The sequence below is a fragment of the Pipistrellus kuhlii genome, unplaced genomic scaffold, assembly GCF_014108245.1.
Source record: "Pipistrellus kuhlii isolate mPipKuh1 unplaced genomic scaffold, mPipKuh1.p scaffold_m20_p_10, whole genome shotgun sequence".
NCBI classification, from domain to species: Eukaryota; Metazoa; Chordata; class Mammalia; order Chiroptera; family Vespertilionidae; genus Pipistrellus; species Pipistrellus kuhlii.
In genome coordinates, this window is record NW_023425405.1 from 3,269,143 (window position 1) to 3,293,095 (window position 23,953).

At 39.9% G+C, this 23,953-nt stretch overlaps 1 protein-coding gene across 2 annotated transcripts in view; it reads left to right on the plus strand.

Annotated features, from left to right (window-relative positions):
- MET (MET proto-oncogene, receptor tyrosine kinase) overlaps positions 1-23,953 on the plus strand; it is a 132,618-nt gene that overhangs the window by 81,497 nt on the left and 27,168 nt on the right. For both annotated transcript variants that reach the window (XM_036424977.2, XM_045576185.1), the window contains exons 5-12: positions 505-678; positions 6,628-6,788; positions 8,483-8,585; positions 8,691-8,827; positions 9,513-9,674; positions 10,640-10,739; positions 16,821-17,039; positions 23,134-23,280. In XM_036424977.2, coding sequence (XP_036280870.1) covers positions 505-678; positions 6,628-6,788; positions 8,483-8,585; positions 8,691-8,827; positions 9,513-9,674; positions 10,640-10,739; positions 16,821-17,039; positions 23,134-23,280 — 1,203 coding nt within the window. The remainder of the gene's footprint in view (positions 1-504; positions 679-6,627; positions 6,789-8,482; positions 8,586-8,690; positions 8,828-9,512; positions 9,675-10,639; positions 10,740-16,820; positions 17,040-23,133; positions 23,281-23,953) is intronic.

Here is a 23,953-nt window from a genome sequence, read left to right on the forward strand (position 1 = left end):
CAAACAGACTGAATTGGTATGACAGTCTCAAGGTAAGAACTCCAGTACAGGCAGATGGATCCTAAAATGCATATTGGAATTTTCTGCCAAACAATAACCCGTTTTCTCTGAGAGGAGGAGGTGCCTCTTGATGCCGGAATGATATGTAAACGTAGTTAGAATTTCCTGGGGGCTCAAGTGTGCTTTCCAGATGCTTAATTATGCTCTTGTTACTTTAAGAATTATCTCACACAGAGCGAAATGTCTCTGCTAAGTAGAACCTCTAGCATCGCATGGCAGTGTTGGTGTTCACTGGACATAATGGTAGCTTCTATCACATACATGCCTGCAGGAGAGGGAAGAAAAGAATTTGATTTCTGTTACTCTCATCACGCAATCATTATTACGTGATTTGCACACGTAGGTGTTATCTCTAGCAGGCTCTGTAAAATTATGTGTATATTCGTTTTCATTGAACAAACCAGCACGCTTTCTGGAAGCTCTGTCTGTCGCTTTTCTCTGCAGATCACCAAGATCCCGCTGGACGGCCTGGGCTGTGAGCACTTCCAGTCCTGCAGCCAGTGCCTCTCGGCCCCGCCCTTTGTGCAGTGTGGCTGGTGCCACGACAGATGTGCGCGATCGGAGGAATGCGCCGCTGGCACATGGACCCAAGACCTCTGTCATCCCACCGTCTATGAGGTAGGAATCTCCGGCAGCTATCCTTATGCTTTTTGGTACACACAGATCCCACCAATGAAAAGGAATTCGAAAACCCAGTTTGCTCACTGAGCTGGGAGACATCAGCCCAGGCACCATCTGGGCTGATGTCTCCCAGCTCAGTGAGCAAACTGGGCACCCCCAGCCACACACCCCCCCGTGTTTTTTCTTCAGGGTGCCCCAACCCTCCCAAACCCCAACCCCAACCCCACCCCCCAGAGTCCTGCACCTGAGCGCCTGCCTCACACTCACTGCTAGGTTTTCTCCCTGGGCGGTTGCTCTCCCTTGATGCCATGTAAATCAGTTCCTCGTTTCCTCACACGGGGGCCCATTGCCTCCTGACTCCCCCATTCTCAGAGTCCTCACCACCTCCTTTATCTGCCAGGTGCCTAGATATGAGCCTCTACCGCACAGAGCTCTGCTCACGGCATAACCCGCAACCCTCCACCGAGCCGCGCCAGCTAGAGAGCACGGCCATTCTGAGGCGGACAGGACAGGTTCCTTCCTGTCTGACTCCAGAGATGGGGCCTTGTCTCATCCCAGGTGAGATGAGAGGTCACTTCCCAGGGCGAGCAGATGGTAACCTCCCAGGGGTGGCTGTGCATCTGCCCGCGGGTCCTGGAAGAGCCATCAATGTGCGGCTGCTGACCTTAGTCAAATCTAAGTGCGGACCATTTCATTCTTTAATTTACTCCAGAAATATTTGAATGCATACTACACACTACACAGCAGGCACGGTTTTAGCCACTGGGGAGATAGAGTCTCGCAAGAGATAAAAGTGCCTCCTGCTAGAGGATTTAGCTTCTAGCGGTGGACCTCAGCCATGGCCTTGTAGCTGCCATCTTCTCGGCTGCCTTAGTTTCTTAAGTATATATCTGGTGCTTTGAAAATCTCCCTGGCACTCTTTTAAAATGTCCTGATCCAAACACGTTTTGCTTGAAAACACTTCCCCGGAGAGGACCCGGTGTGTACACTCTCTGCTGTGGGAAGAACAGTTGGACTTTAGTAAGTGGTCCTTGTGAAAGACTCAAGGTAAAGGTCTCAGTTGCCTGGTTCAAGCCCAAGTAAACAAAGAGCGCAAGTCAGAACTGGAGCTGCCCCCCAGTGCGTGGCTGTTTTCATTTAGTTATGGTTTGGGACACGGTTTGTATGGGGTGACTAAGGTTTAAACCAAATTACTTCCTGTTGGGTGTGACACAATTAATAAGACTTAGCCTCACCAGTCAGAGAATAAACTAGAAGATAGTGAGAGAGAAAAAAAAACAAAACTATCTATACTGTAGTATTTATGTATGCTTTTTTTGTTGTTCTTTAATGTTCTTTTAAAAGTACATGTAACTTCATACTTTATACTTTTTAAAAACACACAGCCTTGGCAATTTGAGACACTAGAAAACTAAGCTCAACTATTCCATGAAAGAGATATCAGCAGTGGGGTGTGTGTGTATGTGTGTGTATGTGTGTGTGGTGTGTGTGTTTAAGCGCCCACACAGTTAAATCATAACAATTTTATTTCAAAAATAGCCACACTGCTGTTATAAAGAGCAGGTTGAAATCCTGTACATGTAAAACACTTAATTTTGCCCAATGTGCTTCCTTTTATTCATCATGAAAGCCATATTAAAATGGTTAAAAACAGGAAACATTTTAGAATTTTCTGGAACCAGAAAAATCTCTCCTCATGGATGAGGCTACCTCCTCACCTTTCCTTTTCCAACACTCTGGCTGGCAATTCCGCCTCGGCGTGAGTCAGCGCGGCTCCAGCTGCATGGTTAGGAGGGGAGGAGGGCAGCTGAGCTCATAAATCCTTCTCGGTTCATAGCTGTTAGGGAGATTTCATGCTGCCCCAGAGCGTGACATCCAACATTCTTACTGCAACAAAAATAAGACAGATTATTCATCTTTTTCTTATCTGTCTTAAATTCTAGAGGCACAAAACCCAGCTAATGTATAGGATTTCACTTCCCAATAAATGTAAATTAACTTGCTTTTCAAGGTACATGATGTTCAGCGGCTGAAATCCTTGGCAGTTCCACATGGACAGATTTCGGACTCAAAAGCCCATTATTGTGTTTCTAACCTTTTGTCTGGTCTTGTACTTAAAGAGCCATGAGACGCGCTTTAGAAAAGGAAGTCTATTCTGACATATCCAGTATATTCTGAATTTGTTAGGATAAAATTGTCACCGCTTGTAGGATTGACTCCAATCCCAGTGAAACAATAAAACAGTTTATTAATTGATCAGAAGACTCAGATAAGAAGCAGCAGCAATATCTTACGGGGGAAGGGGTCACGCAGTCAATACCCCGCCATCAATATCTTTGTGACTTTTTTCCTTCTGAAGAGACGGTGTATAACTTTCCAAAGTTTGTTGTGGTTGTTTTTCTAGATGCCCCTCAGCTGGTATCCCTTATTGTTCTATCTTACATTACTAATACATGGCAAATTTTAATTTTCCAAGGGTTTTTTTTATTATTGTTTCTAGCTCTCTCCTGTCTTATCTTGGTGGGTTTCGAAAGCGTGACCATTTGAATCATTTTCACTTGGGAGAGGAGGCTAGCTCCTTGTGTAGCTGCTTTTCCCCTGTTCAGACAGGTGGGAGACCCGGCCCCCGTGGCTGTATGCTGGACACTCATTTCCTCCCCACAGAGCCTCTGTGCCCTTCAGGAGAACTCGGAGTCTGCCAACCCATTGTTGGTTCTGCCCAGGGGTGGGTAGCCCAGTCCTGCTTCCTTCCTTTCCCCTGGAAGCATGAACATTACACCAGGAGCTAGGGGAAATCCTCGGATGGCCCCTCTAGTAGTTCAGCCTGGAGAGGAGAGCTCAGGAGAGCTGCTCTTTCAAATCCTGTCTAGCCAAGTTTCTATCATGTCCAATTCCATTGCACCCCTCGGTGGTTTTTCTCAAATCATCACCCACCCCCGTTGCCTTATAGAGGAAGTCATGATGTATGGAGAGTGACAGGCTTCAGTTTTTACATAGAAAGGGGGGACCCAGCCGTGGCAGCTGTTTTTTATGGGGAGGCCTCATTAAGAGGGAGCAGCAGCTGTGTGGCCGCCTGGGGCTGAGGAAAGTCCCGGAGGGTTAGGTGTCTTAGTCTCTCCTGCTGGATTTCTAACGTAATAATAAACAGATAGCGTAGCTTTCGCCTAGCAGTTCTCATTTGGCTGGACACTGACAAGTTAAGTTTTCAAGGAAGGCACAACTATGCAATGGACTTACTGGGTAAAATAGCTATCCTAAAGGCATTAAGCTGAAATGTTAAAGGGGGTTAGTAAACAAGGTAAGTAGAGAATTTGGTTTGTAATTCTTGTGTGGGAAGGATAGGAACCTTTGCAGATTTGCGTTCTGCTAAAAGCCCTTGTAAACGGTGAAGAATCGCTTTCAGATTTCCACTCACGGGCCTTAAACAAACACCGTTCTGAGTTGTCTCTGTAGTGGTGCTGTTTTCCCACTATTGTACTTTCCAGCACAATTTACAATATGACCCCCCAAAAGAGCATTTCCTTTCTCAATTGTCACAAAACTGCTGAGGAGAGGCTTATTTTTAACTTGGAAATGTGTTTTTGTTTTAATCCTTTTAGTCTAAGAACCATTATCTTATAGACTTCCTAAGAGCCTAATGCTATCTTATATTATAGTCACCAGAGGGTTTTTTTGTGTGTGTTTTTTTTGGTGTGTGTGTGTGTGTGTGTGTGTGTGTTATATGAATCAGAAAAATCTCTCTTAATCGTTTATTGGGTGATATTGCTTAATAAGATCACATAGGTTCCAAGTTTACATTTCTGTGGTATGCGATCTGTATATGGCATTGTTTGCCCACCATCCGAAGTCAAATCATTTTTCCTCACCATATATTTGGCCCACTTTACCCTTTAATAACCTCCCCACCCCCTCTCTCTGGTAACCACCATACTGTTGTCTGTGTCTATGAGTTTCAGTTTCATATCCCACATATGAGTAAAATCATATGGTTCTTAGCTTTGACTGACTTGTTTCACTTAGCATAATATTCTCAAGGTGTGTCCTTGTTGTTGCAAATGGCAGCATTTCATCTTTTCTTACGGCTGAGTAGTGTTCACCCACACATGTACCACATCTTCTTTACCCAGTCCTTGATCAAAGAACACTTGGATTGTCTCCATGTCTCGGCCACTGCAGTGAACATAGGGGTGCACAATCTTTGGAAATAAATATTTTAGAGTTTTTCAGGTAGGTACCCAGAGGAGGAATAGCTGGGTCATGTGGTTAAATGTATTTATGAATGAATTCAACTTTACTTTTCACACACCTCCAAGAATAAAATGAACCTATTACTTATTTAACATTGGACAATGGGGCAGGAACAGTCCTTGCAATGAGATGTAGAATAATGCCAAGAGAGACCATCAGAAATAGTACTACAATGCTGATCACATCTGGGGCTCTCTCCAGTTCTGTTTTCATCTCTTCCTAATACAAATAATATATTGAATGTGTTAAATATTACATCATTTTTTAAAGGCTGAGTGTATCCACTAACCAACTAGCATAAATAGAGAAGTTGCAAATCAATAATAAATGTGAGTTAACAGTAAAAGGAATAGATTCACTTATTCATACATTGCTACCTGGCTCATAGTGGATGATTTATAAATAAATGGCAGATATGTATTGAATACCATCCATGGGTTTGATATTATGAAAGCTGCTGAATGCAACTGGAAGCACTGCATATCCAAAGAGGTATTTTTACTGGGCGCCTTTCTCCCCTGGGTAAGGAATATCATAGCAACCAGAACATCACACACAGACCAAGGCTTGGCTTCTAGGGCGCATGAAGGTCTTTTGAGCAGTTCCATGGAGGCCCCTGAAGGAGTAATAATCAGAGAGCCAAGCATAAGAGTCTGGGTCCAAAGTATGTCGTCTTTAGCCCCGAGGTTTCCTAGAAGGGAATTCATTTCAGATTCTCCCAGAAGGCCTTCATCCCACCCAGGCTGAGTCTGCTCCCTGTCCCCTCTTTGGATTGCCTGAAAACAACATGTGCATTTGTTGTTTGTTTGTTTGTTTTGGGGGTTTCTTTAATCCTCACCTGAGGACATGTTTCCATACATTTGAGAGAGAGGGGGAGGGAGAGGAAGAGGGAGAGGGAGAGGAAGAAAGAAGAGAGAGAGGAAGAAAGAAGAGAGAGAGAGAGAGAGAGAGAGAGAGAGAGAGAGAGAGAGAGAGAGAGAGAGAGGAGAAGGAGAAAGAGAGAGGAGGGAGGAGAGGAGGAGAGGAGGAGAGGAGGAAGGAGAGAGAGAGAGAGAGAGAGAGAGAGAGAGAGGAGAAACATTGATCGGCTGCCCTAGGTATGTGCCCTAGGTGTGTGTGTGTGTGTGTTATATGAATCAGAAAAATCTCTCTTAATCGTTTATTGGGTGATATTGCTTAATAAGATCACATAGGTTCCAAGTTTACATTTGATTCCCTGACAGGGAATCAAAGCTGCCACCTTTTTTGTGCATGGGATGAAGCTCCAACCAACTGAGCCACACCAACCAGAGCAGCATCTCAGATGGTTATAATGTTCAGATACTCTGACATTTGTGACCAACCATTGTTCTGTTAAATATACTTTTATTGATTTCAGAGAGGAAGGGAGGGGGAGAGAGAGACAGAAACATGAATGATGAGAGAGAATCATCACCGATCAGCCACCTCCTGCACACCCTCCAAAGGGGACCCAGCCCATAACCCGGCATGAGCTCCGCCTGAGAATCGAACTGTGACCTCCCAGTTCATAGGTCGACACTCAGCCACTGAGCCATGCCAGCCTGGCTGACCATTATTTCTTTAATTAACATTAAATATTTTAGGTAGTGGGAAAATGCAAGAATTTCAGACCATCTGAGCAAACATATTTTGTTTTCCACTCATATGGGGGTTTTAATTTCTATGTTGTCCTTGCAGGTGTTCCCAACTAGTGCGCCTCTGGAAGGAGGGACCACGCTGACCATCTGTGGCTGGGACTTCGGATTCAGGAAGAACAGTAAATTTGATGTGAAGAAAACCAGGATTCTCCTTGGAAATGAGAGCTGTACCTTGGCCCTAAGTGAGAGTACAACCAATATGTAAGGTTCTTAAAATACTTTGCTAGGGTGTGGTTGGAAAACGGTTTGTTTTTGAATGAATGCCTGTAAAGAAAATGCCCCTAAAAATTTCATCTCTTAAGAGTCTTGGTCTATCACATCCCTTTTGGATGTGTTTGTTATTATTGTTGTTTTGTTTATCTTATTTACTGTCAGAATTAAGGAGGGAGAAAATTGACAGTATCTAGATGAAAAAAAGAAGAATCCAGTGTTTGGGAGTTTTCAGCCGGTTTTGTAACAACTCTTCAGAAATTGTCTGGGTGGATTTGAAAGCACTGGTTGGCTGGATTCACTCCATCTTTAAAGTTTTCAAATTCAGTATCCAATGTCTCTTTCTATAAAAAAAAAAAAAAAAAAACAGTAAATAGCTCAATATGCACCCTCTCTTCTAAATTTACTTTATAACATCAGTGGTAGGATAGCTGAATCACATTTTGAGACTCCTTTTGATGAGTTTAAATTTACATTCAGCTGACATTTATTGGGATTGTAATGTAAGAGTGTATCTCATTTAGCCATTTCCAAATCCTGGGAGATAGCAATATCATTCCTATTTCACAAAGGTGATTCCTGAAACTGAGAAAGATCATTCAAATGGTGAGAGGTGACTTATAGGCCTTCAAGGTCAGCATTCCTGTCCAGGGCCTATGCTTGTTCTCTTCTACACGTACCTTCAACGATATCTGAATCGCATAATGTACGAGAATTCAGACATTTTCAGTTATTGTACAGTAACAACCAAAAATGTACAATTTATGCTTGAAACCTCGTCTATCAAGTGGTTATTTTATACCTAATAGAAGGCCTTTAAGGATTACATAAAGGTCTAAATCTATTCATTTCACTGAGACTGAAATATCCATTAATGTCATAGTTATTTAGCTTAATGACCTAACAAAATAATTCTGGAAATTCACCTTGTAAATTCTTACTCAATGCATTATAAATTAGGGCCTGTAAAAGTGAAACAATTCATTCTCTTCTTTAAAACTTATTTAATAAAACAAATTATATTTATAATTTTTCAGGGCTATAGGATTATTCAAAAATAATCCTATGGCCAAAACTGGTTTGGCTCAGTGGATAGAGTATTGGCCTTCGGACTGAAAGGTCCCAAGTTTGATTCCAGTCAGGGAATGCACCTTGGTTGCAGGCACATCCCCAGTAGGGGGTGTGCAGAAGGCAGATGGTCGATGTTTCTCTCTCATCGATGTTTCTAACTTTCTAACCCTCTCCCTTCCTCTTTGTAAAAAATCAATAAAATATATTTTAAAAAAATAATAATAATAATCATATGGAAAATCTATCACAGTTTTATCATGTTTTAAGTGATTTAAATAAACACATGTAATCACAGAACTGTACCTGTTGGCACTCTTCAATGAAGAGATTTGGCCTATTTATCATTAGCCATTGTTATGCTATTGAAATAATATTTGTTAAGTATGCCAAACATGTTGCCTACAGTTTTATAGGCTGAGACTTAGATTTCTTTATGAACAAATTTGTGAATTCTGCCTTGATAAGGTTTAACAAATGTGTGAGCTGACTACTCTGCTTGCTAATCAGAGTAGTCAGCTCACACATTCATGTCCTTTCATATGAAACCGCCAAACCAGAAAATGCCTCCTTTGGACATGTAACATATTAAACTTTTCGGGGTTATTTTTTCCCAGGTTAAAATGCACAGTTGGTCCTGCAATGAATGAGCATTTCAATATGTCCATAATTATTTCAAATGGTCGAGGGACAGTGCAATACAGTACATTTGCTTACGTGGTAAGTTTATTACTTTTAGCATGAAGTAGGATATTTAATTGTTAATCTTCTTAGAGTTATAAAACTAACAAGTTACATTGCTTTTTTCTTCTTATCTCTCATCAGGATCCTATAATAACAAGTATTTCCCCAAGTTATGGTCCTAAGACTGGTGGCACTTTACTTACTTTAACTGGAAAATACCTTAACAGTGGGAATTCTAGACACGTTTCAATTGGTGGAAAAACCTGTACTTTAAAAAGGTGTGGTAAATCTGGTTTTTGTTGCATCGGTCATGTAGGGATTAATATCTACATCTAACAATTTAGGGGGGGAAATTATTTTATGGGAAAAATCTAAGATACTTATCATTCACTCTCTTGCTGATAAAACTCCTTCCTTCTCAACTCCATCTACTCCCTTTCACTCAGTTTTATATCCTTCCTTTATTATTTAATTCCACTTTTAAGTTTTCTATTCATGCTCTCTCCTGTTTTATCTTAGTATCCTAGCTTTGCTATGAATTGTGAGATTCTAATAATTGACAATAAAATACAATAAATGTCCCCATCAAGATTTACAATTAGACTCACTTTGGAGGGAAGTGAGAAACATGGGGGAGTTTGGGTCGGAGAGAAGTTATATTTTTGCTTCTTAGGGTTGAAGTAATCAAATACCAACTACCGAAAAGGATACCTTAATAATTAGTTAAAATCCTAAAATTTTGAAGTTTAGGCTTGCTCAAACAAGACTAAATTTGGAATCTAGTCAAATATAAACAGCCTACATTAGAAAGATCTTTTATCTAGATCACATCAGGAAATTCCTATTTAGGAGTCATTGAGTGATATCCTTTTGATTTATGGATATAATTTTCCAATGTGTTTATCTTTAATAGCTAAAGTTTGTTTTCTTCATTTTGTGTGTGTGTATATGTGTTTTATACAGAGTGTCAGAGACCATTCTGGAATGTTATACCCCAGCCCAAAACTCTCCAACTGAGTTTCCTATTAAGTTGAAAATTGACCTGGCCAACAAAGAGATTGACAGCTTCAGTTACCAGGAAGATCCCATTGTCTATAAAATTCACCCAACAAAATCTTTTGTTAGGTAAGAAAATTTTCTGATGGGTATAATACTAAGGAACATAAGCCTAGCCGGTGTTGCTCAGTGGTTGAATGTCGACCCACGAACCAGGAGGTCACAGTTCATTTCCTGGTTGAGGGCTTGATTCCCAATAGGGGATGTGCAGGAGGCAGCCGATCGATGAATCTCTCTCATCACTGATGTTTCTCTCTCTCTTTCCCTCTCTCTGGAGCCAATAAAAACATATTAAAAAAAAAAAAAAAAAAAAAAAAAAAGGAAGGGACATCAGAATGATTTGGCTATCGAGTAGTCAAGAGGAATTGTGGTTTTTTTCTTTGGATTCCTTTTGAAAGCTGCCTTTCCAATTCAGGAGTGAAAACTACATTCTTGTCCTGAATACAGTTTGACTGTTAATGCTAGCTCATGCCAAGGAACATTTTGTCCTATTCTGTTACATTTTTTAATAGATCTCAGTAAAATGTACTTTTTATGTACTTATATTATGTACATGTCAATTCTGCACTAATCTTAGTGCTCAAAAGTGGAATCATCACTATTTCCCCCATTCGTCAGTGTAAGTTCTCCTGCCTGCTTTGCATACAGCTTTTTCCTATACTAGAGTCTCTTTGAGTCAACATCTCATTCGACCCACTTCAGTCTGCCTCGTTTCCATTAATTCAGCACAGTAACAATAATTAAGTTCACGCTTCTTTGTTTTTTGTTGTTTATTTTCAGAGAGAGAAAAAATTATTTTGCATATTTGGTGAATAAAAAGGCAAATGCATTTTCTTCACTTTATGAAATGTGAATTTTAAAAGTATTTTCAAGGTAAACAAGTTGTTTCCAAAGAATGCTTACCACTGAATTTCCGCTGGACTTAGGCTTTGGGAGCAGCTTACAGTCACTGCATGTGATTTAACTGAACTCTCTCCAAACACTTGGTAGGGAAACCCTCTCAGCGTTGCTGTTTGTCTGTTTTCCTTTGCCAGTGGCGGGAGCACCATCACAGGGGTTGGGAAAAACCTGAATTCAGTCAGTGTCCTGAGGATGGTAATCCATGTGCGTGAAGCAGGACGGAACTTCACGGTGGTAAGTCCTCTGAGTGATGGCTGTGCTTCAAGTTCTGCGTCTGGCCTCTATCATGGCTTTCACGGTTCATAGGACATTTCAGCTTGCCTTCAGTGTTTGCTAGTTACCTTCCTTGCAGTGTGGTCCAAATAGCATTTTCCACCCAACAACTAAAATCATATAGTCTTAGGCTAGCATTGTAAAACAGACACACACACACACACACACATACACACACACACACACACACACACACACAATGTCTACATACAAGGGATGATTACTCACCAGAGGCAGTATCTTTAAAGACAGTCGGTACAAATACAAACCCTGTTATTTCCTGTCTTAGTGAGTTCAGGGTGCTATGGGTGCTGCAAAGAAAAAAATAGCATAGACTGGAAGGCCGACACAGCAAACATTTATTTCTCAGTTCTGGAGGCCAGGAAGTTTAAGATCAAGGTGCTAGCACATGTGCGTGTCTGGTGAGGACACTCTTCCTCATGTGCTCAAGGCCACCTTCTCAGTGTGACCTCACATGGGAGGTAGAGAGAAAGAAAAAGGGAGCTCTCTAGTCTTTTCTCACTAATGAGGACTTCACCCTCATGACTTAATTACCTCCCAAAGGCCCTTCCAATACTGTCACATTGTTCCCAACATTTGAATTCAGAGCCACAAATATTCAGTTCATTGCATGTTCCTACCCTTCCCCTTTTTTTTTTTAATGCACCATAGAGCATCAACCCTTTTGGTCTAATAAAACCATGGGTAACGTCTTCAATCTTGCAGTCTCATCCATTTCTTTCTAAGCAGCATGCACACATGTTTTCTTACAATCCCTTCTTGCCATTCTTCTTGTCCCTTTGTTAGAATGTTACCAAGTAATGAGAAAGAGCATTAGAATACATATGTCCTAGAGTATGTTTGTTATTTCTCCACCTTTCCTTCTTTTATTTGTAAAGCCAATCAAAATTTTAACTGAATGCCCCCTTAAAAGTGATGGACCCGTTTTGTTCTAACAATTTATATAGGTCACATTACCATGGTAATTTTAGTTTAGACCTAAAGGAAGTTGGAGTTACTTACAGACATTCCACATTTAGTTTAGACCTAAAGGAAGTTGGAGTTACTTACAGACATTCTCATATAAAATATCATCATCTATAATAGTTGGGCTTGTGCACTCACTTAGCATGAAAATTCTGTGCCCCTTCTCAAGCAGGGTCTTGATTGGGCAGGTGATAGATTGAATTATAGCACTTTCTTTTAGATTGCCTATCCAATATTTTTTGAAAACTAAGGCCACAATGTTCTTTAATTACAAAAACCAATTTGGGGCTAAAAATGTCAAGCCAGATCACCAAACAATAAGGTCACCTCAAATGAAATTTTTCTTGACCTTCTCAATCAGCCACATTGCATCACCTCTAGAGAGTATTATTAAATTCTTATCATATTTCTGAGAGATTATGCTCCAGGGAGTTACCGAATGAAGAAGAGAGCTTTGAAACCAGTCCTCACACGTGGCCACAAAGAATACCACTGCTATTAATTTAAGGGACACCAATTTTTCACAGCCAGATATAACATTATTACCCAAATAGGAGTAACAGTAACCTTCTTTGGTGTTGGCATGTGACTTTTTAAAGTAGAAATCTGAGAAATTATAAATTTATCTAATTTATACCAAGCCTGTTTTAAAATATGGCTAAATTTCCTTCCTTCTCTCTCACCAGCGTTTTCATAACAGGTAGAGCCCCTCTTAGTTTTTTTCAATCATTTGTAACCAAATATTTATTACAAACTTCCTGTGTGTGACATAAGAGTGGCATGTCCCAACAGTGGTAGAAGATAAAAATTCTGTTTACATATCTGAAAATGTGAGCTTCTGTTGTTTTAGCCACAAACGTATTCCTAGTACAATAGAACTATGCATTAGAATTGGACAAGAATGAAAAATTCAATGAGTCTGTTTGACTATTGTTTGTGAAAACTACTTCATAAAGAGATGTATTCCTTCCATGTTCCCTCTGCTTATAGAATTTGAAGCTGACCATGATTAATTGAACTCATTCATTATTTAACAATTTAAACTTGTTGTCAGGTCTGATCTATAATAATAAAAGTGTAATATACAAATCAACCAAAAGGCCAAACAGTGGAACAACCATCCTGATGATCTTCCAGATGAAGCCAGGGCTGTGAGGTCCAAACCCCTTGCACGGATTTTGTGCATCAGGCCTCTAGTTTAGACATATTGATCCAGCCACAATAACATTAAATCCAATAAACTCAAATGTTTAAAAATAAAAATACTAATAACCTACTCAACAAAATGTGTATTAATTTGTTTATGTACATTATGTCTCAAAAGCCAACCATTTATTGTATAGTTTTCAAATTTCTTGTTATGTAGAGAATTATTGTGATAGCAGTAAAATTGTTCATTTCTATTTTCAGGATGATAGGGATAAATTGCTTTCAGCATTATGAATTTAAGATTAAATTAGATTATTTTATTTATAATATAGTTATCTGTTTTTCTATACTTACTTACAGCATACACTTTAAATATAGGATGATTTTTTTAATTATTTTTAAAAGAAAATATCACCCAATTTTGTTTGTGCTTTTTAAAAAATATGTTTTAATTGATTTCAGAGAAAAGAATGGATAGGGAGAGGGAGGGATAGAGAGAGAAAGAAAGAGAGAAACATCAATGATGAGAGAGAATCATCCATAGGCTGCCTCCAGGGCATGTGCCCTGACCAGGAATTGAATAGTGACCTGGTTCATGTTCAACACTCAACCACTGAGCAACACTGGCCAAGCTTATTTGTGCTTTTTATGTATATCCTGAGTCCGTTTTCTATTTTAGGCATAAGTAAGTAGTTTATCTCCAACTCTACTTATCAAAGGAAAATAAATCTAAGGGACATTGTTACTTGTTTTCCCTTGGAGGGGAAAATCTCAACCATTTAACCTTTTTTTTAATATTTATTGATTGATTTTAAAGAGAGAGAAAGAGTGAAAACGTTGACTTGTTGTTTCACTTTTTATGCATTCACCATTTGCATCCTGTATTTGCCCTGACTGGGGAGTGAACCTGCAACCCTGTCATATCTGGATGGCATTCTAACCAACTGAGCTTTTAACCTTAGATGTGTCACTTCATGTTACTGACTTAGTCTAAGCACAATCAAGAGGAAACCACATTTTCCAATTCTCCATAAATCAGAACTCCAAAGGGGAAAATTTGAGATGAGAGATGAAAGGGCATGGAAAAATATGAAAAAGCCTTTGTAAAATAGAGAGCATAGGAAAAGATTTACCAGCAAAGACTGTAGAGTGAGCAAGAAGCAATGCATGTGTCATGGAAGGTAAGACAGTGAATTTGGAGACAGTGGCCTACGATTTATGTTTCTTACACTGCCACACAAAGCTGTGTGACCTGGTCCAATGATGTCAGCTTAAAAAGCTGCTCCTTCATCCATAAAATGAGGGTGATCAGAGCACCTACCTCATAAGGTTATTGGGAGAATTATATGAGACCTACCTTGGAAGTATTTTGCACAGAACCTGGCACTCAGTAACTGATATCTTAAAAAACACTGGTAAAATGATCTAACTACATAGCTCATTGTAATGCGAAGCTATGATGCTTAGCAGTTGACAAAGCACTTTACCACGTAGTATCACACATTTTAACGACATTTTAATCTTACTTCCTAAGTGAGGAAACTGAGTTTCCAAGTAAGGATTTTGCCCTGATTCTCACAACTTGATTTAGAGCTGTGAGATACTGGCACAAAGTTCAACTCGCACTCTGTCGTGGCTGTTTCCTAAACAAGAAAACAGTCCTTCCAGGAGACTGTCCTTTTCTTCTTCAGAAAAATAAAGTAATGGAGGGTGAGCCAGTTTCAGATAGAGCAGCATAGTTGATTTTGAGCAAGTAAAGTTCTGTGTTTCTTTGAAGACTGCATTGTTTAGATCAATTTGTTTCTATTTTGTTTCCAAAAATGTGTTCTTCAACATTACAAAGTTAAATGCTGGTGTGTGGTGTTTTGTTTTGTTTTTCAAAAATTACATATTTCTTTTTTTAATTGTTGTTTTATTTTTTCAGTTAGAGTTGACATACATTATTATATTAGTTTCAAGTGTATGACCCCAATGATTAGACTTTGCATAAATTACTAAGCGATCATCCGATAAATCTCACACCCATCTGACACCATACATACTTATTAGAATATTATTGACTATCTTCCCTGTGCTGTACCTTCCATTCCCATTACTATTCTGTAACAATCGATCTGTACTTCTTCATCCCTTCACCTTTTTCACACATCCCCCACCCCCTCTCCCATCTGGCAACCATCACAATGGTCTCTGTATCTGAGTCTGTTTCTATTGTGTGTGTACATTTATTTTGTTTTTAGATTCAATTATTAATATATAGGTATGTGTTTTTCTTTTCTTTCTTTTTTTTAAGAAGACCCTTTAATATTTTATATAATTTCATAGTGATAGACTCATTTAGCTTTTTCTTTTCTGGGAAGTTCTATATCTATCTTTCGAGTCTAAATGATAGCTTTGCTCGATAGAGTATTCTTGATAGGTCCTTACTTTTCATCAATTTGATTATTTCTTGCCAATTCCTTCTGGACTGCAAAGTTTCTGTTGAGAAAACAGATGACAGTCTTATGTGAGCTCCCTTGTAGGGTACTAACTTCTTTTCTCTTGCTGCTTTTAAGATTCTCTCTTTATCTTTAACCTTTGGCATTTTAATTATGATATCTCTTGGTGTGGGCCTCTTTGCATTCCTCATGTTTTGGATTCTCTACACTTCTTGGGCTTGTATATCTATTTCCCTAACCAGGCAGGAAAGTTTACTATCATTATTTTTTCAAATAGGTTTTCAATATTTTGCGCTCTCTCTCTTCTCTTGGCACCCCAATGGTGCGAATATTGGTACTCCCAAATTGTCCCAGGGAGTTCTTACACTATCCTCATTTTTTTTCTTTTTGCTGTTTTGATTGGAGACGGGGAGGGGGGGTGGTTTTTGTTTGTTTTTTTGTTTGTTTGTTTGTTTGTTTTTGTTGGGTTGTTTTTGTTTTTTGGTTTTTTTGCTTCCTTATTTTCCAGATCTCTGATTTGATTCCTGGCTTCATCTACTGTACTGTTAATTCCCTGTAAATTACTCTTCATTTCAATTAGTGTATCCTTCATTTCTGACTGGTCCTTTTTTATACTTTCGAGGTTCTCACTAAGTTCATTGAGCATCCTTAAAACCAGTATTTTGAAATCTTCATCTAGTAGATTGCTCGTCTCCATTTTGTTTAGATTTTTTTCTTTCTGACTTTTAGTTCTGTTCTTTCATTTGGAGCATGTTTCTTTGTCTCCTTATTTTGGCAGCCTCCTATATTTGCTTCTAAGTATTAGGTAGAGCTGCTACATCTCCCAGGCTTGGTAGAGTGGCCTAATGTAGTAGGTGTTCTGTAGGGTCCAATGGCACATCTTCCCCAATCACTCAAGCTAAGCATTCAGGGTGCACCCCTTTCTCCACCCCCTCCACCCCGCCCAATGTTAGCACCCTCCTCTTGTAGTTGAGCCTTGATTGCTGTTGGCATGTCAGTGGGGAGGGATTTGCTCCCAGGCTTCAGCCACTGACCTCCAACCATGGTGGAGGATGAACTGTTCAGGGGCCTACCCCACAGAGCAGGACTTACTTCAGTGGGGCTCTGCTGCCAGTTGAGTCCACCCCTTGAGTGTGCCACTTGTGGAGGCAGTTGGGTGGTGAGGCTTCACCCTGGACTGAAGCTGTCCACCGGGTGCATTGGCTCAGGGATCTCAAGGTCAGCTGCACCTCTATCTGCCAGGGGCCACCCAGCATGAACCACAAAGCTGTCTGCAGATGGCTACTACTTGTGCTGGGTTGGGAGGTACCCAGGTGAGTCCAAATATTACACCTTTCCATTGATTGCCTGAAACTATTAAATGTGAAAGTTGCTATTGATGTTGTCAAGTAGGTCCTTACTTTTCATCTGCTTATGAAAAGTTGCTATTGATATTCTGCTCACAGTGGGTAATTGTGTCTTACTATAGGCATGTCAACATCGCTCTAATTCCGAGATAATCTGCTGTACAACTCCTTCACTACAACAGCTGAATCTGCAACTCCCCCTGAAAACTAAAGCCTTTTTCATGTTAGATGGGATTCATTCCAAATACTTCGATCTCATTTATGTACATAATCCTGTCTTTAAGCCTTTTGAAAGGCCAGTGATGATCTCAATAGGCAATGAAAATGTACTGGAAATTAAGGTAAGAAATGCTTAAAACATCCTCTTAAATCATCAACTAGTACTTAATTGATTTCATAATTGTTGCACTTGGTTGATCATTATCTTATCTAAGCTCTGAAAAAATACATTTTTTTTGGCTTAGGACTAAAAGGTAAGTATAATATGAACTGCTTTCTAATGAAGCATTTAACAACTCTTTTTTTTGTGTTATGTTAAAAAGTAGCAAATGTGGGATACAAATCTATTAAATAGGCTGCCTGTGATACATTATCCTGTCAGTGTCCTGTATGTATTTTCCCGGCACCGAAATGAGCTCATCCATACTAATAAAAGGGTAATATGCTAATTAGACTGGATGACCTTCCAGGCAAAGCCAAGGTGGCGGGGCTGAGTCAGAGGTGGTTAGGGGTGATCAGACTGGCAGGGGAGAGCAGTTAGGGTGACCAGGCCAGCAGAAGAGAGTAGTTAGGAGGATAAGACCAACAGGCAGGTGAGCAGTTAGGAGCCAGCAATCCTGGATTGTGAGAGGAATGTCCGACTGCCAGTTTAGGCCCAACTGCGGGATCAGGCCTAATCCAGCAGTTGACATCCCCAAGGGGTCCCAGATTGGAGAGAGTTCAGGTAGGACTGAGAGACCCACCCCACAACCATGCACAAATTTAGTGCACTGGGCCTCTAGTTATAAGATAAAATTTAAGCTCCATGAGAATAAATGCACCAATTGTAGTTCTGTACATCCTTAAATGCTTGCAATTTTGTGTCTGGGAATAGTCATCTCTAATGTGAATTATAAATGGAGCTGGGTTTCCTCTACTTTAGGAATATATTAGCCTCTAACTATAAGGTAATTTGAGAATAACAGATTATCTTTTCTACTCCAGCCTGTGGCAAACAAAGAATAGTAAAGCCCAGAGATGTTGAGTGATTTGACAAGTGATGAAATAGATTTGACAAGGGAGAAAAAGCTTTTATCTTTCTTTTTTTCTCAATTAAACTGACCTAGTGGGGCCTTTTGCTTTTCAACAATTACAGTATTTGTCGTTTGAAAGATTCCATTTGGTTTTTCTTGATTTAAAAAAAAAAAACAAAACACAAAACACAAAGGTTTATTTGCAAATAGTGATGAAAGACAGCACTCATGTCACTTCAATCATTTTACTTCAAAGAGTAATAAAACAGGCAAAATGATCAACATTTTAATTATCTATATAGCCTTTCACTAGAAACAACAAACTATCCTTCAACATGTTTTATTTAATATGCTTTTTAATGTACAGTAGGTCCTCTGGTTACATCAGAGATCCATTTCTAAGGCGCAACATAACGCAATGTTTGCCCTAAGTCAGAACCCAACTATATAAGCACCTGTATTGCTCACATGGGGCACATACACAGCAGTAATGAAGTGAAACAGAAAAAAAAAATTAAAGAAAGATAACAATTCCTGACCTTTCCATGTGGTAAATAAATAATAAAAAACATAAAGCACATATGTATGTACATGCGCCGAAATGACGGAACTTTTTTTTATATAAATAAATGAAAGATGGCAATATAACCATAAAACAATGTATGTCAGGTCCGATGTAACCCGAGGACTGTCACATATATATTTTACTGTGTTTTTATTGATTTCAGAGAGAGGAAGGGAGAGGGGAATTGAACTCCCACCGGGGCAGGACCAGGAATGGACCTGGTGACCCGGGCATGGAATCGTGCTCAACCACCTGAGCCACCGTGGCCAGGCTCAACATGCTGTTTGTAGACAATCATATGTTTTCCCTAAAAGATAGCCTGGATGCAAATATGAACAAACACAAAGTAATAGGATAGGACAGTTCCTATTTAGGTACAAGTTCTCTTAAATCATCACACGTTTCAACTGAAACTTTTCTTCTTTTTTGACAAGATTTTCTCTCCAGCTAAACCCATGCACATGTTCATACTCATACTGTTTACTAACCTCGCAACTGTGTTTGGCACAATAATTAAGCAAGCCCAGAATGACATTAACCGGAGGCCTGCTTCAGTGAGCCACGTTTACCACAAGGAAGCTCTTTCATCTGCTTCATTAATTAGTTTTATAAAGGGAGAAAAAGCTTTTATCTTTCTTTTTTTCTCAATTAAACTGACCTAGTGGGGCCTTTTGCTTTTCAACAATTACAGTATTTGTCGTTTGAAAGATTCCATTTGGTTTTTCTTGATTTAAAAAAAAAAAAACACAAAACACAAAGGTTTATTTGCAAATATTTTTATGCCCAGATAAACTCTATTTTTCCATTCCCGTGTCTATGATGGAAGGATTAGAGATAAATGCTTTCTTATCTGTTCGTCCAAGCACAGTCTCCTGTGAAGAAAACTTCTTTTTCTGTAAATTAAATACCCATTTTTCAATGTCTTACAAAATTGTTGGACCAAGAAAAATATGACTTGACATCCTCCTCGGCCTTTTAAAGCTGTTCCCAACGTGGCCCACGGGGTCCTTGGGAACAGGCACAAAACACTCTCTCCCTTTGCTTCCATGCAGAATGGCTCTTTTCTCTCACAAGCACCTGCCATGTCACAGAGTGGCACCTGGGGGGAGGGGCCAGCTTAGGGAGACTGCTTTGATTGAGGCTTTTCCCATTCGTTTTCCTTACGAACAAGAGGAAATTTAAAGTAGGAGAGAATACTTGTTTGACAGCAACTTAACCCTTTGCCCGTCTCTAAAGTTGATCACATTAAAACCTCAGCCTCTCTTAGGACAGAAACAAAGGCAAGCAAAGCATTAGGAAAGAAAAGGCCTCCTCCGAACAAGCAGTGGACTGTTTGTATCAAAAGAAAGGATAAATAAGCGCAATTTTATTTAAAGTGCTTATTCAATTACCGTTTAAAACCTAAGTGTGGAGTACCACGGGGAGCATCCTGTGTACAGAGTGGGATTTGCTCCTTTTTGTTGTCAGGAGGAGTCCCTGCTCCTCCGGCAGCCATGCAGATGAGCATCCTTAGCTACAAAGAAAGAGACTGTGACGGTTCACACCTGACCAGAGTTGGAGAGAAAAGGGAATGAGCCTCATCCTGATATTATATATTGGGAGTAATTAGTTTTCACTTTAGAAAGGCATTCGTTTTAACATTACAGTGAGAGGAAGACACTCTTATCTTTATGTTCTCAGTAAAAAGAATGTGTCTGACACACAATAGATGATAAGGAGATACTGTATTGAATGGAATTTTATTTGCTTCATGACCAAGTCCTTTCTTGAGCCTTATTCCTCAGTGTAAAGCAGGAATGACAATAACAGCTACCTCGGGAAGATGTCTTTACGAGATAAAATGAGATCATTATACTTCTAAATTGCTATGTGTGTGTAGGGGAATAAAGACCAGAAAGTTTCTTCTACAGTATATTGCTTTCTTTAAAGCTCATATACTGCCATTTCAGTGACTGAAAAGCTGAACCAGTTTTATAAGTGTGTTCTTCTATTTAATCATACTTAACCTATAGTAATAAAAGGTAATATGCTAATTAGACCGGATGTCCTTCCTGAGGAAACTGGGGCTGGGGGGAAGCCAGCCCAGGTCCAGGGTGCCTGCGGTGCCTGGAGGAGGGAGCAGCCTGGGTCCTGAGTGCTGGAGGGAAGCCGGTGCTGGCAGTTGGAGGAAGGAAGGCCTACTCTTGCACGAATTTTTGTGCATCGGGCCTCTAGTGTTAAATAATGAAAAAATAAATGACAAAACTTCTAAAAATATATACCTTTTTCCCACGGCTCCATAAAGCTATGTTTGTTTTAAACGATAAAAAGTAGCCTACCCAAAACTGGTTTGGCTCAGTGGATAGAGTGTCGGCCTTCGGACTGACCCTTCGATTCCCAGGTTCGATTCCAGTCAAGGGCATGTACCTTGGTTGCAGACACATCCCCAATAGGAGGTGTGCAAGAGGCAGCTGATAGATGATTCTCTCTCATCGATGTTTCTAACTCTCTATTCCTCTCTCTTCCTCTCTGTAAAAAGTCAATAAAATATATATATATTTTAAAGGGTAAGAGGTCCTTCTTTAAAAAAAAAAATAGCCTACAACTATTCCTGGTTTTTTCTGACACAGGCCCCTCTGCTATAGGGTAGTGGGCTGCCAGGATCACTCTGGTGACATCTTGGGTTATAGATCTTTAAGGTAATTACTGAACATACAAGGCTAATAGTGATGTCTCATATAAGTCACTGCTCATCCTGTGTTCCGTGGCAGGCACAGATGAAAAGGGGTTCCATTGTGTGGCTGTGTGATCTCTTTTTGTTTTAGAGAAGCCTTTATGCAACAGCCAAGGAGGTCCTGAGCCTAACGGAAGTGCGGGGAATGTAAATGCAGTGTGTCCTTCCCTCCCCCAGCTGCTGGTATTCTCTAAGCAAGCAAGACACATTTTAGTCATTCTCTCATAAATCTAATCCTCCAGCTCTTTCATCTTTTTCTTTATCATTCCCTGAGTCCCCTCCAATATGCAAGTGCCTTTAGCCCTCCTCAGCCTAACCAACAAGTTGTCATGTGGAGCTCCAGAGTGACTCATTAGATTTGTGTGCTTCTATGTTGCTCCGTGTGGCTGGCCTGGTTCGATGGAGTACACGTAGTGCCCCTAGAAATAGCATAAAGATAGGGTTTGCTTGTCTCTCTTTTTTCTTAAACTCCAGGTTTATTTATTTTAAAAGCTGTTTTAATAAATAACTGTGCTCATTAATTGTGGGGGTGAGAGATCGCCCCTCTGTTTTTACTTCTTTCCCATGCTCATGGTTGGTTTCTTCAAAAAACGTTAATATCTTATAAATGCCTGATGGCAAGTTCAGTTAGCTAAATATGTCAAATAGAACAATTTTTTAAATCCTCACGTAAATACACTGAGTGTCCAGATTATTATAATCTCTGAATACATAATAATCTGGCCACTCAGCGTATTCAGTGCATATATATAAATATATATATATATATATATATATATATATATATATATATATATATTTTAGAGGCCCAGTGCAATGAATTCGTGCATGCGTGGAGTCCGGCCAGCCTGGCCAGGGAGAGAAGACATGGGTGGTTGGGTGGCCTGCTGGTCATACTCCTGGTTGATGGAACAATTTGCATATTAGCCTTTCATTATATATCATAGGATATACACTGAGTGGTCAGATTATTATGCATTCAGAGATCATAATAATCAGGACACTCAGTGTATTCAGTGTGTGTGTGTGTGTGTGTGTATATATATATATATATATATATATATGTATGTATATTAGAGGCCTGGTGCATGAATTCGTGCATGGGTGGGGTCCAGCCAACATGACCACAGGTAGGGGACATGGGTGGTTGGCTGGCCTGCCTACTGGTGGAACTCCTGGTTGAGGGAATAATTTACATATTAGCCTTTTCTTATATATGATGATATACACTGAATGGCCAGATCATTATGCGTTCAGAGAGCATAATAATCTGGCCACTCAGTGTATATAATTAATTGTTCAAAATAATGTAGCCAGGCTCTCAAATCATAATGAGGGTCACATGGCATCTTACAGGAATTCCTTTAACAATAAATTCACTCCTGTATAAGATTTAACTGTGCGAGAAGGATGAAAGCAAACTGCCCAACTCAAGGATGTCAGGAATGTATTAACAGATGAGTTAAATCAGAGTCCCTCGATGCACCAGTATTTTATAAAATGCTCATTGTGATCCTAAAGGTGAAGCCCACGCTGAATTTTCCCTGCATTAGGCAGCACAACAGCTAAGACTCTGTCTTGCTTGCTTTTTGCCAGCCATCAATACCCCCTGAAAGCATGAATGGGGTGATTATGGCTAAGAGGTCATTAGATGTAAGGATGTGAACCAAAATTCTCTTTCCTTTTCTCTAACATCCAATTCGGTGGAAAGCTACATGCTGTGATTCCTAAACAATTCCTGCCCTAAAACGATCGTGCTTTCTTTCAGCCGCCTGGCATTCCCATGAGAGGAGGATCGCACACAGGGTTTCATGTGCTCTGGCGAACAGCATGGCCTGTGTTTGCAGTGTATTTATGTTCCTCCACAATTGTTAGTGTTCCCTGCAGAACTGTGAAGTGTTAACAGCCTCTTTTCTTCCTTCCAGGGCAATGACATTGACCCTGAAGCTGTGCAAGGTGAAGTGTTAAAAGTTGGTAATAAGAGCTGTGAGAACATCCACTCTCATTCTGAAGCTGTTTTATGCACGGTCCCCAATGACCTGCTGAAGCTGAACAGCGAGCTAAATATAGAGGTGGGATCCCTGCATTCCTCTCCTGATGTAAATAAAGATGCTGGTGCAATTATGTCACTCGCAAGCCTAAAATAAATCATTAAACTCGTTTGTGTGTTAGCTTTGGCTCATCAGCTCAGCCTTGATTCCTGGTTGTTATTTTAGAAATAGTGAGGTTTTTGTTGCGCTGTCTCCTTCCCAAGCCTGAGGGGGTAGCTCTCAAAAGTCCTTCCCGGCCACACTCGCTCTGCGTCATGCCATACTCTTGCCAAAATCTGGTCCAGGGATGAATACAGACATATCCAAGGTTGCCCCTGCCCCTACCTCTGACCACCCTGGGAGGCCAGATCCAACATGCTGTTGCCTTCCACAGAGATACCAAATGCATAGGCCACATAAGCAAAAGAATATGTACAGTATGTATGCACTGGACAAAATAAAATAGAAATTAAACTATTTTTACAGTAACTTCTTCATGCAGACAGCTAAATTAATAACCTGGAATTAGAGTGAATTATTTTATTTTTTGCATCTTTTTTTTTTTCTTGAAGAGCTTTATTGAGATTAACTCACATACCATACAGTTCACACATTTAAACTGGTTTGGGGTAATTACATTATTAGTATTTTAAAGTTGTAGTAAAATATATATAACAATTTTTGCCATTTAATCATTTTCAATGCACAATTGAGT